Source organism: Ochotona curzoniae, unplaced genomic scaffold, assembly GCF_017591425.1.
Source record: "Ochotona curzoniae isolate NIBS_2020 unplaced genomic scaffold, NIBS_Ocur_1.0 contig_2210, whole genome shotgun sequence".
NCBI classification, from domain to species: Eukaryota; Metazoa; Chordata; class Mammalia; order Lagomorpha; family Ochotonidae; genus Ochotona; species Ochotona curzoniae.
Window position 1 is genome coordinate 51,762,531 of NW_024465369.1, and position 17,271 is coordinate 51,779,801.

Genomic DNA, 17,271 nt, shown 5'->3' on the forward strand with positions numbered 1-17,271 from the left:
TGAAGTGAACTTTACAAATACAATTCATGTTATTTTGGTCATTATTTACATGTTGATTCACTAATAACACATCTAATAGGTTAGCCGTTTTGTATCACTTGTGTGTATTTCAAATTTTTATCTCATGAAAATAGGGAAGGAACCCCAAGGAAAAACAACAAAACATTGCCATCATGTGGCAAGGAGGTGGCTCTTCTTGCCAAAGCAAGCAAGACATTCTGAGGATGGATCACATGACTATCACTAGCACTGATAGCATGACATAAGTTCTCAGATATGAGGTGACCTCTGATCTCCACTCAGACCTCCTGACATCATGGAAGCACCAGCTGAAATGCTTGCCCCACCAGGCACTGGGTATTTGGTCTTTTTCTTACTCTTCAGCTTCTACTTCAAATCTCCAGTTTCAGAGGAAAAATGAGTTTGGTTAACTAAGCAGCAATGAGCAAAGCAACAGAAGTCTGCCTTTCCACTGCAAGCTAGAGAAAGCAACGGGCCTTACCTCAAGCAAAGAGTAAGCTTCTCGGTCATTTCTCTCTCGTACTTTACCTTCATCAGCAAAATCATCCATAAAACAGTCTATTAGATTCATTAGAGATCGGACCAAGTTTGTATCTGAAGTAGGTGATAATTCCTGAAATATTGGAAAGCATTTAGAAAACAAATGAATTTAAATTATACAATAGTTAAAATAGCATCAAGCCATATCTACTGAAAGTGGTTTATGTTAACAGCTACAATGTATCTATGAATAGGCACCACACAATTTTAATCTTATTTTGCCAATGATGCAGGGATGGGACTGACACATGAACTAACTCACTCCTCATCTACAGTAATGGCCACATAGGACCATCACATAAGGGTAATACGCACACTTTAGCTTCTCAAACCCACTCCCCAAAATGACAAAACATCACAATTAACTGAATCAAAGGCATAGTTCTGTTATACTGATTTTTACAAATCAAACCACTAAAAAAGTTTTAAAAAGTTTTTAAGCACTTAATTTTTATAATTATAATGCTTTATTTAAAAATGTTAGGGTATTTCTTACTCACAATAATTCCAACCCTTTAGGACACAGTTCAAAAGAGCTCACAAAAATGCTGGAGAGCACTAGATTACCACTGTCAAAATATGGACTCAACTGAGGTATCCCTCATCAGATGAATGGAGAAAGAATATGTGGCATAATACACAATGGGATATATTCAGCTACAAAAATAATGAAATCATATGATTGAAGCCAAAATGGTTGCAACTGGAACACTTCATGTTAAATAAAATAAACTGGACACAGAAAGACAAATATCACCAATATCTCCTGTATATGGCAGCCATTTTTAAAAAACAAAGAAAAAAGAAATGTCTGTATGAATCAGTATTGCTGCGAATATACTTTCAACAGACTTTGCCAAATTGCTACAAACGTCACACAATAGTTTTTTAAATTTGTTGCATTGGTGAAATTGACATTTTTATTTGATTACTGTTTATAGCCATTGCAGATATTTCTGCTGAACGTTTTATTTGTTGAACTCTTTATTTAGTGGATATTAAGCCTTTGACTAATGTAAATTTGAAATGTTATCCCACAAAAATTTCAAAATGATACATGGATATGAGCCATGGCAGTTATTGCTTTGAATCTCATGTGAAACCTGCAAAGGACCAGCAGTCTATTTTTAGAATGCCCCCACTCTTTTCTAACTGATCATTTTACGATTTCCTTAGTGACCAGCACGACCTTCCATTTGTGTAGGTTGGAAAGTGAAGTAGCAGATTTTGAAACTTGTGAAATGTGTTTTTGTTAATTTAAAAGTTACTTAGAGAGCCATTGCTGTTGGAATTACGAAGTGTTGGCATGCTATAAGCCTGATGGATATTGCTTTTTGGCATCTCATTGTGACAATGTGCAAATCAATGAGGAAACATTTACACTTTCCAGCACCATGTAGCATACAGCATTTCCAACAAAGGTCTGTTGTCTTCACTCCTAGCTCTACCCCAATCTTAAGATTCATACTGTTTCACAGCTAACATGTAAAAATTAATTCTGCAGTTGAGAAGCAGCTGACTTCATATTCAGTTCTAGCTCAGCAGCAGCTGGCTAAAATGACAGGTGACTTTCCGACTACAGACAGGACAATTGCTAATGCAACACTAAAGTAAAAAATTGCTATTACTGCAAATAATACAGATACATAGTGCCACAATGAACCATCATTCACAATTTCTTCAAATGAGGAAAACTGTGTATTTTACAAACCTTGTACAGCAAGTTTTTGGTTTGCTGTTATATGAAAAATTTTAGAAATTTATTTCTAAAACCAAATTCTTTGAGAATGCAGAGTGAAAATTTCACAGTGTATTATCTTTGGGTTCACGGGTCATACGTAGTTAACTGTTGTAAAAATTTAATTTTTTCACATCTATAACATATTTGTTAATTGGCAAAGTTTCTTCAAAGAGCTGTCTATACCCATGGCCTTGCTGGTTTCTCCACCATTCTTCAGCCAACTTCCTTGAAAGGATTTACTTCTCCCCTCAGTGTGCCTTGGCTGAGGTTTCCTATGAGCTTCACAATGGCCAAACCTCAGGGACACGTGTCAGTGTTCTGCCCTGGCCTGAGCTCCCAGCAGTCATCTGTCAGTACTATTTCCTTAAGAATGTTCCCTCTTCCCTCTTTCCTGTCTAGGCTCTGTCTTTCTTGCCTTAGAGTCTACGCTTGGCTCTCTTTTTTATTTTATGCATTTTCCTGTTAGGTACTTAGATTCATATCACTTTAAACTCCATTTTCCAAATTTCTACCTTGAATCAAACCTGCCCCCAAGAACTTCAACTATATCTATAATAGCAGAAAAATATATATACACACATTTGTATGTATATGAGTATATATGTACACACACACATATATGTATATATGATAGAAAGAGATTTATCTCCACTCAAAGCTACTTAGAAGATCTTCAGCAAACATTTGCCAAATTCAAAATTAGGCACATTTTTCCTACCATTTCCACTTGGAGTGGTATAAGAGACTTACTGTTGCCTTCCAAGTCTCAGAAGATTTCTGCTGTCACTTGTATTCTTTCTAGCTTTCCTCCTAGTATACCCCAGAGTGTAGAAAAAGGAAAAAAAAAAAAACCCAGGTCTTCCTACTGTAAGATTTATTTGTAATAATTCCAGCATAAATAGGCTTATTTTAAGGACTTCCAAAAACAAAGCAAACTATGAAACTGCAGATTATTTAAATACAATAGCTCAACAGAAATAAAAGAGAATATTCTGGGGTAAGTTTATAACGTTTATGTAGGTCTTTGAGATTTCTGTGTAAAAAAAGAATGATGAGCACCAATCACATTTTCAAAAACATAAGGTGCTTCAATTAAAATATTTTTAGAGTATGATAATTTACCTATATTAAAGGGTGCTTTAAGACAAATAAGTCAAGAAATATTTTAATACCTATTAGCTGACAATGCATACACTAAAACTAATATAAATGATTAATTTCTCATTTTTTAGTCTTGAAATCCTCACTCCTCTTACCTTTGTGTGTTTTCTAATAAATTCAACAGAAAGGGGGACCATTCTGTCAAATAAGCCTATTATAAATTCCTTCTGCATCTCACTGACTGAAGAAGGTAAGAGATTTATCCAGGACAGCATCAGTGGTCTCCAGCCTAGCATGTGGGGCTCCATGTAAATCATACCACATCTGGAAACCTGGGAACAGAAAAAGTGTGTACCATCAAGGTGATGCTCACAAAAGAAACACAATTTGGCACAACCACTTCTAATAATTTTCCATAATTTCATGATCTCTATTTTTATGTATGACTTTATCTAATAGTCCCAAAGAGGAGAACACCCCCAACTATTTAATTGACGAAGCTGTGTTAACAGATATATGTTCTTTGACAATAGATTGCCCTAAAAAAGAAGTCTGCTACTTTTTTCCCAAGTCAGAGCTACTAAGTCAGTTGGCACATTTCTGGCATTTTGCAGCTTACAGGCAGAACTCACCGTGGCAGGAGAAGCGACTTCTAAATCCATTGGTTCAAAAATGAGATTCATTTGTGGTGACATTTGAATGATCTCCCCACTCATCAAACACAGTTTTTTGTTGTCATCGAGCACAGTGTTCATATTCTCAATCCATACTGCATCTACTGGCCCATCAAAAATCAGCCATTTCCTATCTGGAGTCTATTTGATGCATATAATGAATAAAAGGTGAAAAATAATGACAATGTAAGGAAGCATTTAAACAATACTATTTCCAAATATAAAAATACAGTCCCAAAATGAACATAAATATGTAAGGTACTCTTTAAATAAAGTGGATGTATGTGTGTGTGTAAAATTTGAAGAAACCTGTTTATGCAATCAGTAAGATAGAAATATGACATCTCTATTTTAAAATATTTATTTATTTGAAATAGATACAAGAGAGAGGGCCCTCCATTGGATGAATTCACACACATCCAGACACATAAATACACATCTTTTGGGTTGTTCTATCTTATGATAATACAAGATATTAAAATCATTAGAACATTCATAATCCAACAATTCAGTGAGTATTAAAACATCTACACTCTGCCCCAAATATGGCAAATGCTTCAAAACTATGATTTCTGCCAGGTATTAGCTGGAAAGTGAAAAACAGATTCTACTTCCAGATCCGTAAAACTCAACCCTTTTGTTTACACAGTTGATGTCTTCAACTTCACCAAATGTGAACTGAAGTTAAAGTGGTGAATGATTTGAATTCATCTCAACATAATCTCTATCCCTATGGCCAGCTAACTCACTAACCTGCGTAACTCTGCCTTTCAAGTAAAAAAGATTTAATTATTGTCTTTTACTTGAAAGGCAGAGTTATGCAGAGAGATGGAGACACACAGAGAAGGAGAGAGATCTTCCATCTGCTGGTTTTCTCCCCAGGTGGTCCCAACAGCTGGAGGTGGGCAAGTCTGAAGCCAGGGGCCAGGAGCCTCACCTTGGTCTCCCACGCATGGGTGCAGGGACCCCAGAACCTTGGCCATCTTTCATTGCTTTCCCAGGCCACAAGTAGGGAGCTGGATGGGAAATGCAGATGCCAGCTCACAAACCGGTTCCCACATGGGATGCGGATGCTGAATGCTGATGCTGATGCTGCAGGGAGAAGCCCAGCCTGCACCATGGGACAGGACTCCACAAATAAATGAATCTTTTTGAAAAGGCACAATATCGACTGTACCAGATCTATCCCTGCTTCACTTGTGTCTTGTGAGTACTTTTATCCTCTAGATCACTAGTAAGCCTTGATACGGGGCAAATTGTGTGCCCCACCAAATGCAATCCTCATGCTACTCTTTGCCCAAGGTCTTTCTTTGTCCAAGTTCAGAGCTGAGATTTCTATTTTAACACTGACTTATTGAGTCATGGGCTGCTAGGTCTTAAGCGGTTAGAATTATAGTAGCCAAAATAATGAAAATGCTTATTAAAGAGTGATTTAACATGTACACTAAATGCCTCTAGCTTAGATCCCTCTTCCTACACTACCAATCTTAGGAAATCATCTCCCAGAAATGACACTCTACAGAGAACCAACGAAACAGGGTAACTAAGTTAACACTTAACGGTCTGTGAATTCTGACTACCACAAGAAAGACAACAACTACTTCGCAGAATAAACCAGGACTAGGTAAGTGCCCTTTCCACTTCCATTCACAGTAGTCAGTAGTCAGCAGTTTGTACATACTTGGAAGCCAAACTGCATTTTACAAAGTTGTGCAATTCCTTCTCTAAGCTTTGGCATATATCTAACACTTAGGGCATGTGACAACAATGCAGCAAAAGAGTGGTTAGACATAACATCTCTGAAAAGGTGAAAGGGCCAAGATATTTCAGTAGTCTCTCTGCTGGATCATTTAGCTTGAGAAAGGGAAATCAGAAATATTCTGCCCTGTCATTTTACCTCCTGTCCCTGGCACAATTCTAAGTGCTAACTTTTCTAAGTGCTAACCTTCTTCACAGATATACTGTCACACCATTCAGTAATGTGTTGTAAATAACCATCATGAGCTGTGCTTGTTTAAAATAACTATAACAGCCTGGTGCTATGTCTCTCATGGCTAAATCCTCGCCTTGCAAGTGCCGCAATCCTATATGGGAGATAGTTCATGTCCTGCGGTTCCACTTCCCATCCAGCTCCTTGCTTGTGGCCTGGGCAAGCAATCGAGGACAGTCCAAAGCTTTGGGGTTCTGCAACTGCGTAGAAGACCCATAAGAAACTCCTGGCTCCTAGTTCTGATTGGCTCAGCTCTGGCCATGGTGGCCACCTGGAGAATGAATCAGTGGATGGAAGAATCTGTGTCTCTCCTTCTCTCTGTAAATCTAACTTTTCAATAAAAATAAATAAATCTTTAAGAAAAATAACTATAAAAAACCAGAAACCAATCAAAAGAGAAAATCACTTTAAAATTGGCATGCAAAAGTGTTAGCTCTTACTGGTGAAGAGGCGAATGCTCTAAAACTAACAGCAAGGATCCCGTCAGACCATTCGTGAGACACTAAATCAAATTGTCCATACAGCTGACCCATGGTGACAGACTTGGGGTTTAAGACAGTTATTTGAACCTTGTTTTCCTCCATTAGGCCCTTAAAGAAATAAATAAATAAAAGCTATTGTTTATTTTGAAGAATATCACCTATTCAAGGAAAACATGCTGCATATACCAAAAATCCCAAGGATTCTACAAACGATCACAAACAAAAAGAAGATTTAATAAGGACCCAGCATACAAGTCAATATATAAAATTAAATGGCATTCTCTACATGATACGAAAGAACAAATCACAGAACTTTTGAAATATTCATATTTAAAAGATTACAAAGTACTTTGGAAGAAGTTAACAAATATTATGCAACTTCTATAAACATACAAATAAAAAACAGAAATTGCATTTTTTGGCAAAGAGATACACAACAAATATTAGACTTTTCTACATTGTCTGTTACATACTAATGTATTTTGTTTTTCTATCTTAATTCCATCCACCTTTCTGTTCTTTTCTGTTCTAAAATGAAACTTCTAAAATGTAACACTATTGCAAGTTCATTAGTATTATAAAAATGACTTTGGACTGTATTTTGTCTGTGGGCTGTAATATATTGATGTCTACTACAAAATATTCTCTGATGGAAAAAAAGATGTAAAGATTGAGAAATACCTATTTCTTATGAAATAAAAAAGTTAGTATTGGTAGGGGCCAGTACTATGGAATAGTGGGTTAAATTGCCTGTTTTAATGCTAGCATCCCATTTCAGAGGGCCCATCGGAATACCAATTGCTCTGTTTCTAATTCAGCTCTGTGCCTACGAACTTGGGAAGTGAGAGGACGATCCAAATACTTGAGCCTGTGGCAACCATGTGGGGGACCAGGATGGACTTTGCAGCTCCTGGCTTCAACATGGAGTATTTGGGGAGTGAATCAGCAGAAGCAACATCTCTCTCCGTTATTCTTTCAACTAAACAAATAATTTTTTGAAAGTTAATATTGCTAAACTGTTAATTTTGTCCAAACACTCAAAGTTGATCTCGGACAATATTGAAGAGATATTAATGTCCTTAGAAATAAGGTTGCTTGTTAAAAAACTATTACACTTAAATTTTTTAGAGTAATTTAGGTGTGTACTGGAAAATTGAGCAGAAAGTCGAGACTTCTAAATATCACCCATTGACCCCTCAACTGTTTATCCTATTAGAAATATTCAGTATTTGCATGGTACAGTGGCATGACTGATAAAATGAAATATTATTTTTTAAGTCTATTTTTATATTAGTGTTCATGCCATGTTGTGGAATTCTATGTGTTTTGCCAATTACAACACCAAATAGAATAACTGTACTGCTCCTAAGAACCATCTGTGCTTTACTTAATTGTGTGTGAATCGACACAGATACACACATGTCAATTCAATATCATTGGCAGACAATAAGAGAAGCTGAGCTACATCTAACCATCCAGGAAATCAAGAGAAAAAACATCCTCCTAGAATTATTAAAGGAAAAATAAGTAGAATTTTGTCTCAGATTTTTTCTAAGTATATATTATCAGTGAAAACTTTTTAAAAGGCTAATTTTAATAACAACAAAGTTGTGAAACACTACTTTCATACAGTGACTTCCTATCTGTTTCATTTTACTTTGCTAATTTTATTTTCTCTACATTTTCTCATGACTTAGAGCTGTCCCACTGAAAATACCTTAATATGATTGATCCTTCTATCTTGTTCAAAATTGGCCTACTAATAACACTTACCTTTTCACATATATCATTTAGTGCTCCAGCTAAGACACGGTATGCACTTGTTTTCCCCCCAAATGGCTCTCCAACAATCATAAAACCATGACGCACAATCATCATTTCATATATTTGAAGAATCTTCTCAGTAAAAAATTGAGTCATTTGCAAATTCATGGCGAGACAGTTGTCTTTGATGGCTGCCAGCAAATCATTGTAGTCTGGTTTTGGTAACTTTACTCCAGGAAACAAATCTGAAGTAATTCCCTGATGATAGATGACACAAAGCATTCACATTTTACATATTATATTAAATATATGTAGATGATATCTATGGAAATAGTCATTGATTGAGTAGCATTTTCATAGCTTTGCAGAATTCAGGTTATAAGGATTTCAGCAGCAGCACTGTCAGCACACCAAGATTCCATCTGACAGACAGGAAGTCTCCCTGTGACTACCAGCTCTCCTGTCCTCTCCTTGCCTGCCTTCTTCCTCTGAGGACCACTGTTTACAATTTAATGCACATCAAATTACTCAGGAAATATACTCATTTGAGTTGTTTCAATTGCCATATTTTCAGACTCATGTCGCAGCATGTATCAATAGTTCATTCCTTTTTTTTATTACTGAGTAGTATTCTAGCACACTGAAGAGCACGGATTTTAAATCTGTCACTTACTGATAGGCATTTTCTTAGTTTCTATTTTGCTATTATTTGCCATTACAAATAAAATTGCTGTGAATGTTTGTATTAAGACTTTGCTTAGCAAAAACTTTCACAGCCTTGAGTGGTTACTAAGGAATGTAATAACTGGATTGGGTGGGTGTGTGTTGAGTATTTTAAGCTGTTTGTCAAAAACAGTTGTATTGTTTCACATTCTTCCTAGCAGTATGTGAGAGCTCCAATATCTTATGATTAGTTTCTTTTTAATTCTAGCCAAGTTGTGCTGTAATATTGGGCTTTCAATCTATATTTCTCATAGATTAACTTTCCTAATTGTGCTTTTTTTTGCCCCCCTTTTTTTTTCTGGTAGAGCTGTTTCAAATATTTTGCCTATTTTTAATCAGGTTGTTTACTTTCTTATTGGTAAACTTTGACAGTTCTTCATATTTTCTGGATATAATTATGTAAGTCCTTTATGCCTTTGGTGTTGTTATTAAGAAATCACTGCCTAACTAAAAGTCATAAAGTTTTCTCCTGTTTTCCACTGAAAATTTTGCATCTTGAGCCTCTACATTTGCTTTATATGATTTTCTTAAGTTAAAAAAAAACAGAAGACTAAAATCAGATTTCAAGTCTTATTTTAAAGATTGTCATATTGGCATTAATGATACAACCACTGGAACGGAATAATTCCATAAAAAGGCCCTCACAAACAAGTGTAGAAAAATCTGATGCAAGGGCAGTGAGGATGCAAGGGCAATTCACTGAAGAAAGCCTTCTCAGTAAATGCACTAAAACAAGTGGCTATGTTAAAGTCAGTAACTGAAACCCACCCTTCAGGCATACATAAAACTTAGTTCAAAGTATTTCAGTGGATACACTGGAGTGGACTGAGTTGTGTTCCCTTTCCCCACAGCTTATGTCAGCCCAGGAGCTCAGAATGAGACTTTATGGAAAACAGGGTTATCTCCAAATGACATGAGTTGAGACAATGTCTTGTTGGTCTCAGGCAGGCCATAAACCCAGTGACTGATATTTGTTTAAGTCAAATAAAAGAAAGGAACATTCAGATACGGGACAGAGACACAGACGGAAAGGGCCCACATGAAGTCGGAGGCAGAAACTGGAGTGAAGAGGTTGCAAATCAAGGAGCACTGAGGATCAAAGAGGTAAAGCAAAGGCAAGGAAGACTTTCCCCAGTGCTTTTATAGGGAGCATGACCTGCCCAAACTTCGGCTGTGACCTAGCCTCTGGAATTGCAAGAGAATAAATGTTGTCTTAACCTTCACATGTATGGTGTTTAGTTATGGCAACACAAAGCAAAACAATCATACTGATGTGTCTTTGGAAAGGACTATAATTTTATAGTGTATATGATTTTATAAAGCTAATTGCACATTCTAATGAATTTACCTTTTAAACTGATAATATTATCTTACATTTATTATCATAACTTATGTGAGAAATATGACTACTTCTTTCCTAACTCTAAAAGCAAAAGTCAAATTTCATAAGTGTTTAATGCGAAAGCATATAGTTAAGTATATGTTAGAATTTTTGAGTTACCAGGGTAACTATCCTGACATTTAATCCTTTAAATGTTGTTATGTAAAGTCATCCAGTTCAGCAAAGTGATAATTTTTCTTGAGGCAAGGGGAGGAAAAAAGCATGGTTAAGAGGACTTTGCAATCTGATGGTGAGTGGGAACTCTGTCCCCTCATGGACTGGTCACAAACTTACCTTTGTGCCCCACTGCTATCATCTGTAAATGAGGGATAATGATAGCAGCTACCCAGCTGGGTCATTTCAAATAGTACAGAAACTACTATTTACAAGACATTAGAATAGTACCTGCTCTGTATTAGAAGCATAGTGCCTGCTAAAATAAACACTTGTTTTTTCAGATTATCCATGCTGTTTAAGCAAACCCCTGTAAGAAACAGACAATTCTCAAAACCTATCTGGCATTCAGGGGCTGACACCCAGGGCCATCATCTATTACTCCCTCACTCTCCTGCTGGACTGAAGGGTTGAGATATATCATATTTGTAAATACCTGTGACTAAGGGAGAGATCTGGAGTAGTGGGGGAGTTGGTGGTCTGCAGTCTGCGGGGCAGTTTTACACAACAGGGAACTGGCCCAGTTGTTAAACCCAATTATATGCCAACTGAGAAACACTGGCCAATGTTTACCAAATGAATATACAACTGCATGAGGATACAACTATTGAGGTATTAGTTCCCAATTCCAAACCCAAATACAGCTTTGCTCCTAGAAAATCTGTCCAGTGTACTAGAAAACTGAGAGAAAAAACTCATGAGAAAAAAAAAAAACACCCTGAACTCTCCCGTGTTGATTTACTCCACAACACATCAGTATTCTGTACTTAGAATGATAAAGAAAGCTCCCTTCAAGAACGATAAAACAATCCTGCCATGGACAGTCAATCACACTGGGCTACATCAATGGCTCTGTGTTCTCCCTTCCTGCCATAACCTGTCTAGTTTTCACATGCTGAAAACCTAAGTCCACTGAGTCCCTGATATCTTCTACCTGGTACGGGGGATAAGGAAAACAGTGATATCAAACAACATAGCAAATGAATACTAATACTTCCTCCCAAGGACTGATAATCCCAACTGAAACACAATTAGATTTAGTTTAGATCTGATGTTAAATTATCCTGAAAAACAATTTTATAAAACTCATTCATTTAAGGAATTTAGGCTTATCTTTTTATTTCTATAGCCATAATAATGCTAGAAAACTTATTTTTCCTCATGAATTCTACATTCGGGTAAAATTTATAAGTAATCATTTTATCATTTGTGTGTGTTCATTATATCCTACAGGAAAAAAAAATGTACTATTTAAATACTCCCAGCTGTTGAAAATCATCTGAAACAATAAAGACAGATGCGCACACATCAAAGAAAACAAGGGATGAGCCCTGCTTCTCTGGACCTTGTCACTGTTGTCTCTAGTGGAATTTTCTCACAGGGAGCTTGACAAGCTTGGGCATTTGATAAATACATCATAAGAGTTTCGATGCATTAGAATGATAAATAGTCTCACCTCAAACAGCGGTAAATCGTGGGATAAAAATTTTGGCAGATTTACATCAATAATAGATCTTAGCAGCAATATTTCTTCATTTTCATTTGGATATTTCAGCTAAAAGAAAATATATTTATGATGATATCTGCATCTACTGACTGTACCAATCCAAAGTTTATACACACACACACACACACACAAAATGCTCTCATTTATTTTAATTTCATTGGATTGCTATCTTAGAAATTGACAATTACATTTTTAATTTTTACTAGTCTATAATAAAATCCATAATAAGGTTCAACTAACTACCCTTTCACAGTTGCTCCAGAAGAACGATTATTGGCTATGGATTCAATATAGTTCCCAATTGCTTATCTCTTAGGTAATGCTTGCTTTCTGGTCCTGTGCATTCAAGACTCTCCAGAAGGTTGAGCAAGTGAAAATCATTAAAAGTGGACAATCGAGTTTTTCCAGTTTTATATACTTTTGTCATCCATATCTAATTCGAAGTCAGCATTTTTAAACTTTTCATTGTTCCTATGTCTTTTTTAAATGAGAAACTCAGTATTCATGGAAACAAAATCTTTCTTCTCATGGGAACATATCATTGGTTCTCCCAGCATGTAACCGAATGACATTGTAACCTAACATGCCCAGCTGGCTTAGCTGGCTCTTGGTAAGGAACCCTACTCATCTGAGGGAAGCCAGAGTGGAAGAGCAGGGTGTGGTGCTGCCTGCTGCTGGGTGTTCACAATGTCTTGGTGTCTTCAAGTTCCACAGAGAAGGCATGGGCTGGCTGACAAGCTAAGTTAGCTGAGTAGAGGGTGTTAAAGAAACACCCTCTATAGTAAGTTCCAAAATATCTGCAGCATTCATCAAGTTGACTAGAAATCCGGTTGCACTCTGAAACTACTACTCATACCCATAAGAGTGCTCCCATAAAATGAGCAAACACTTAAGCATAGAATTATTTCTCCCAGCCTTAATACCTTATCAAGACCTTACTCTAAAGCTTCTCCTTCTATCACACATTTGTTTTCCAGGGGCCTCTCCATTTTCTCTAGACTCTTTCTGCCTGGTAAATACCATATCGACCGAGGTGGTTTAGTTTTGCAATAACTGCATGATGCCTGGCTGTCAGACTCAGACATCTCCAGAGCTCCAGAGCTCCCAGGGCCAAAGCAAGCCCTGTTCAACTGGTCTCTGATCAATCTGACCACACGCTAATTGCAAAGTGTCAGAAGTCGGCTTTGTTGTTTAGAGAGGCTGTTATTTTGAAGCAAATGTGTGGATTATTTCTCAATATGATAGAAACAAACTTCCAAATATTTGGGCCCACACATTCAACAAATCTGAATTAGCTTCTGACAAAGAAAGATAAGCCTTAATTGCAGGACTCATGTGCTCAGTAACTTTAATAGCTGAATTCCAGGGTGAAGATTTCAGTGATGACATATTTAGGACAATGTATTATCTTTCCTATTATCTGACCACAGTGGAATTCTGACATACATGTGAATAAAAACTATCACTTCTATTCACTCCTATTTATTGCAAAACACAATGACTAGAAACTATGTTAGGTTGATATGAAAAAGAACATTACTACTATGTATCAGATTTTCTGATAACATTAGTACAGAAAATAAAAATGCATGTCACTCTGGGATTAATCATCTAGGGTCTATTTTAATTCTCTATCTCCCACAAGTAACAAATGTGAAAATTTTCCACAATACATGGCCATATTTGACATTTTGCTGTTAACTATCACCTATCTTGCTTTCATAAACAGTTGGGTAATGCAATTATATATCATGATTGCACAGGACATTTTCAATGAAAAGTCAGCCAAATCTTAAAAGCATTTGAGTTATTTAAATATGAGCGAGCTTCAAAAAGTTTGTGCAAAAAATGATTTAAAGGTAAGTTTGCTTCAATAGCAAAAAAATGAGATTCATGCAGTTTTATCATTATATAAAGTTTTATAAATTGAAGATCCTTCCTACACAGTTAGAATCATATATATTACTTTAAAACAATGTGTTTTTTTTTTTAAAATCTGTTTGAAAGGCAGAGACCAAGAAAGAGTTGATACCCACCTTCTAATTCACTCATCGGATGGCCTATGGCCTGCAGCAGAGCAGCCAAGGCTGGGCCAACCTGGGAGATGAAAACTCAGTCTGGGTCTCCCACATGGGTGGTGGTAATTCAAATACTAGAACCTGCTGCCGCTCAGGGTACACACTGGCAGGTGCTAGATCTGAAGAGGACTAAAACCTAAGTGCTCTAAAATGGGTGTGAGAGAGCCCTAAGCAGTATCCTAAATCCTAAACAAAATACCCCCTCATGTTTAAAAATTTATTCATTTGAAAAGGAAAGAGAAAATGTGTACAAGCACATGGACTCTCATAACATGCTGTTTATGGTTTTGTACATATTTATTATTTATACATTATTTCTTTTGAAGTAATTCTAATTATATAGGATGAAACCCTTTGAAATATTTTTCAGAAGCAAGCAATTTATTCTATAGTAAGTATACAGTTTCATGCTTTTAAAATTATGAATCAAAATTCACATCTCGAAGAATTTTTAGAAATCATCATACCATTTTCTCAGGTGTACAAAATAATATATTGTTTTGTACAATAACTAATTTAATTTTAATTTAATCTTTAAAATAACAAATTTTTAAATTTTCAATTTTAATCAAATTTTCAAAAACTGACCTATAATTGAGATTTGGTAAGGGCCTATAGTACTTAGCTTTACGAATGGGAAATACATAAGAAATCCTCTACTTTTCTACCTTTAGATTCCCAGCTGCAGTAAGCACCGACTTCACAGCTCTCATTCCATAGTCGTAGTGATGCTGAGATGACAACTGCTCCGAACACAACCGATACGTAGCCACAATTTTTACCGAAAGTGGCCGAGCAGTGACAAACCCACAGGAGTACAGGACTATTTCAGCAATCATGGCATAATCAGGCACCATCATTGCTACTGTGCGAAAGAGAGCCTAGGGGTACAAAGAGAAGGTGCTGTTCAAAACATAACAGGTAAAGTTTGCTTCTTCATTTCATTCCATAGCTTTTCTGCAATGTAGTATTGAATTATAATGTCCATACAGATAAAAAACACTCAACAAAAGTTAATTTCCTGTTATAGTTATATACAATTTATCATTAAACTTTTGCATTATTTTTTCCACATTAGTGTTAAGTAGTTATCACATTATACTTTTTGGCAAAGCAATGTGACACAAGGAAAAGAACTTCACACTCTGCCAGGATGTCTACCAGTTTCCCATCTGAGCTAATGATACACACCGGACTGTTCTGGGGCAATCAGGCTTCAAGTAAGGTTTTTCTACAGGTCTAGTTAGTTGTATCATCTGAACTCAGCCATGTGACCCCTGAGAACGAATACTATGTTAGATAAATTATATTCTGAGATATGTTTAACCTTTTGTGTCTATAGCCAACACATCAGTCTTTCTTCAAGCACAGTGAAGGAAGGAAAACTGGAAACAGGCCATATATAATGGTTACTACTAGAGATACATGATTTTTCAAAACTGTAAAGCCAGTCTTTTTCTCATAGTATTTTAAAAGGTAAGTAATGCCATAAAATGATAAGTAAACAGAAAATTGAGATTTAAAAAGAATAAACAAGAAAATTTTAGATTTGGAATATGAGTATCAGGATTTACTTCAATAGCTCATGGACTAAAATATGAAATTCTCATACCAAACAGGAAAATCAGGCATATTCTAATTTTAATTCTAACAAAATATCTCTTGTGGCATAACAACCATATTCAGAGAGTTACTAAATGCTTTTTGGGAAACAATTGCATTACCAGAAACATAAGGTGGATAGAAATTAAGAAAATCTTGTTTAAGTCAACATTGTGACATCACCAAGTTGAGAGCAAATAAAATTTTGCATCAATGAAGATCTTTCAAGTATGTTAATTTACAGCTGAAGACTCTGGTCCTGCAGTTTTGTCTTAGTTATTCACAGATTTGTTTTTAGTTGTTTGAAAGGCAAAGGGAAAGAGAGAGACTGCCAATTCAGTCTGCAAATGGCCCAAAGGTCAGGAGCCAGGAACTCCACGCATTACACCCTCATGGTGGCAGGGACCCAAGAACTTAGCTCATCCTCTGTTGTTAAAGGATTAACAAGGAGTTCGACAGAAAGCAGAGCAGCCAGGACTATCCTGAAGACACTGTGACACAGAATGTTAATATTTCAAGTAGCAACTTAATCTGCAGTGCATAACACCAGCCCCTAAAATTTTATTAATGAGGCTACCATTAAAGAATGGAAATAATAAAACGTTTTAAAATATTGTTTACATGAACAACTTGGAAAAGGAGCTTAAGCAAACATGCTCATCACTTCATCCATGAGAAAAAAGAATGCCAAAAAAAAACCAAAAACAAAACCCTGTCATACACATCATACCTCTTTAACAGGTTAGGGTCATGATAACTATTTTTTTCTTAATCATTGAAACTCATGATGACAGAATTAACAAATCAGTCAATTGTTTGGCTAGGGTGATGCAGTCTTGACACAATAGCACAAATTATTATAGTTTAGAACCAGCATCAAATCATATATACTGTAGGTTTCTCTTTGATCACTTCAGAATTTCTATTTACATTTTTCCAACTCCATTAGCAATGTTCCACTGGCCAGGGAATACAATGAAACAGACATGTAGAGGAACAGAAAGTAGAGTGAGGTAGTTTCCAGAGGTTGTGATGTCCTACTGTTCAGGAATCTCTACCAAAGATTTAATATCGATGTGCATTAGTCATATAGAAAAGCACACCAAATTAAAATACTGTTTTAGGCCTAACCCAGTGACTTCTACACAAGATATATCACATACTACAATAATAAGGACTGACATTAGATGTAGTCAAGATGATGATTTTTAGATTAGGGATTATGTTAGAAGCAGTATTAGAGCAATAATTTTAGATATGAATTAATAATTTAAAAAATTAGTTTAGATTCTATCTTACAAGTATCCTGAATATGAAAATCAAAAGTATAACAGGTAGCATATCATGTCTTAAATAAATTCCAGGACATGCATTTCATCTTTATGTCTCAGAATTAAGTCATTGAGAATAGTTTTTCAATTCTAGTGGTAGAAGAGTTGTGCATAAAGAAGTATTCACGTGACGGCTGGACAGTCAATGATGGGCATGACCCT

General features: G+C 36.0%; 1 protein-coding gene across 1 annotated transcript in view; it reads right to left on the minus strand.

The window, feature by feature from the left end:
- Nucleotides 1–17,271, minus strand: part of DNAH7 (dynein axonemal heavy chain 7) — a 231,955-nt gene that overhangs the window by 121,410 nt on the left and 93,274 nt on the right. The window contains exons 27-33 of the mRNA XM_040971902.1: nucleotides 14,845–15,057; nucleotides 12,048–12,146; nucleotides 8,323–8,571; nucleotides 6,508–6,657; nucleotides 4,036–4,218; nucleotides 3,559–3,735; nucleotides 503–634 (exon numbers count right to left, since the gene is read on the minus strand). Of these exons, the coding sequence (XP_040827836.1) occupies nucleotides 503–634; nucleotides 3,559–3,735; nucleotides 4,036–4,218; nucleotides 6,508–6,657; nucleotides 8,323–8,571; nucleotides 12,048–12,146; nucleotides 14,845–15,057 (1,203 nt within the window). The remainder of the gene's footprint in view (nucleotides 1–502; nucleotides 635–3,558; nucleotides 3,736–4,035; nucleotides 4,219–6,507; nucleotides 6,658–8,322; nucleotides 8,572–12,047; nucleotides 12,147–14,844; nucleotides 15,058–17,271) is intronic.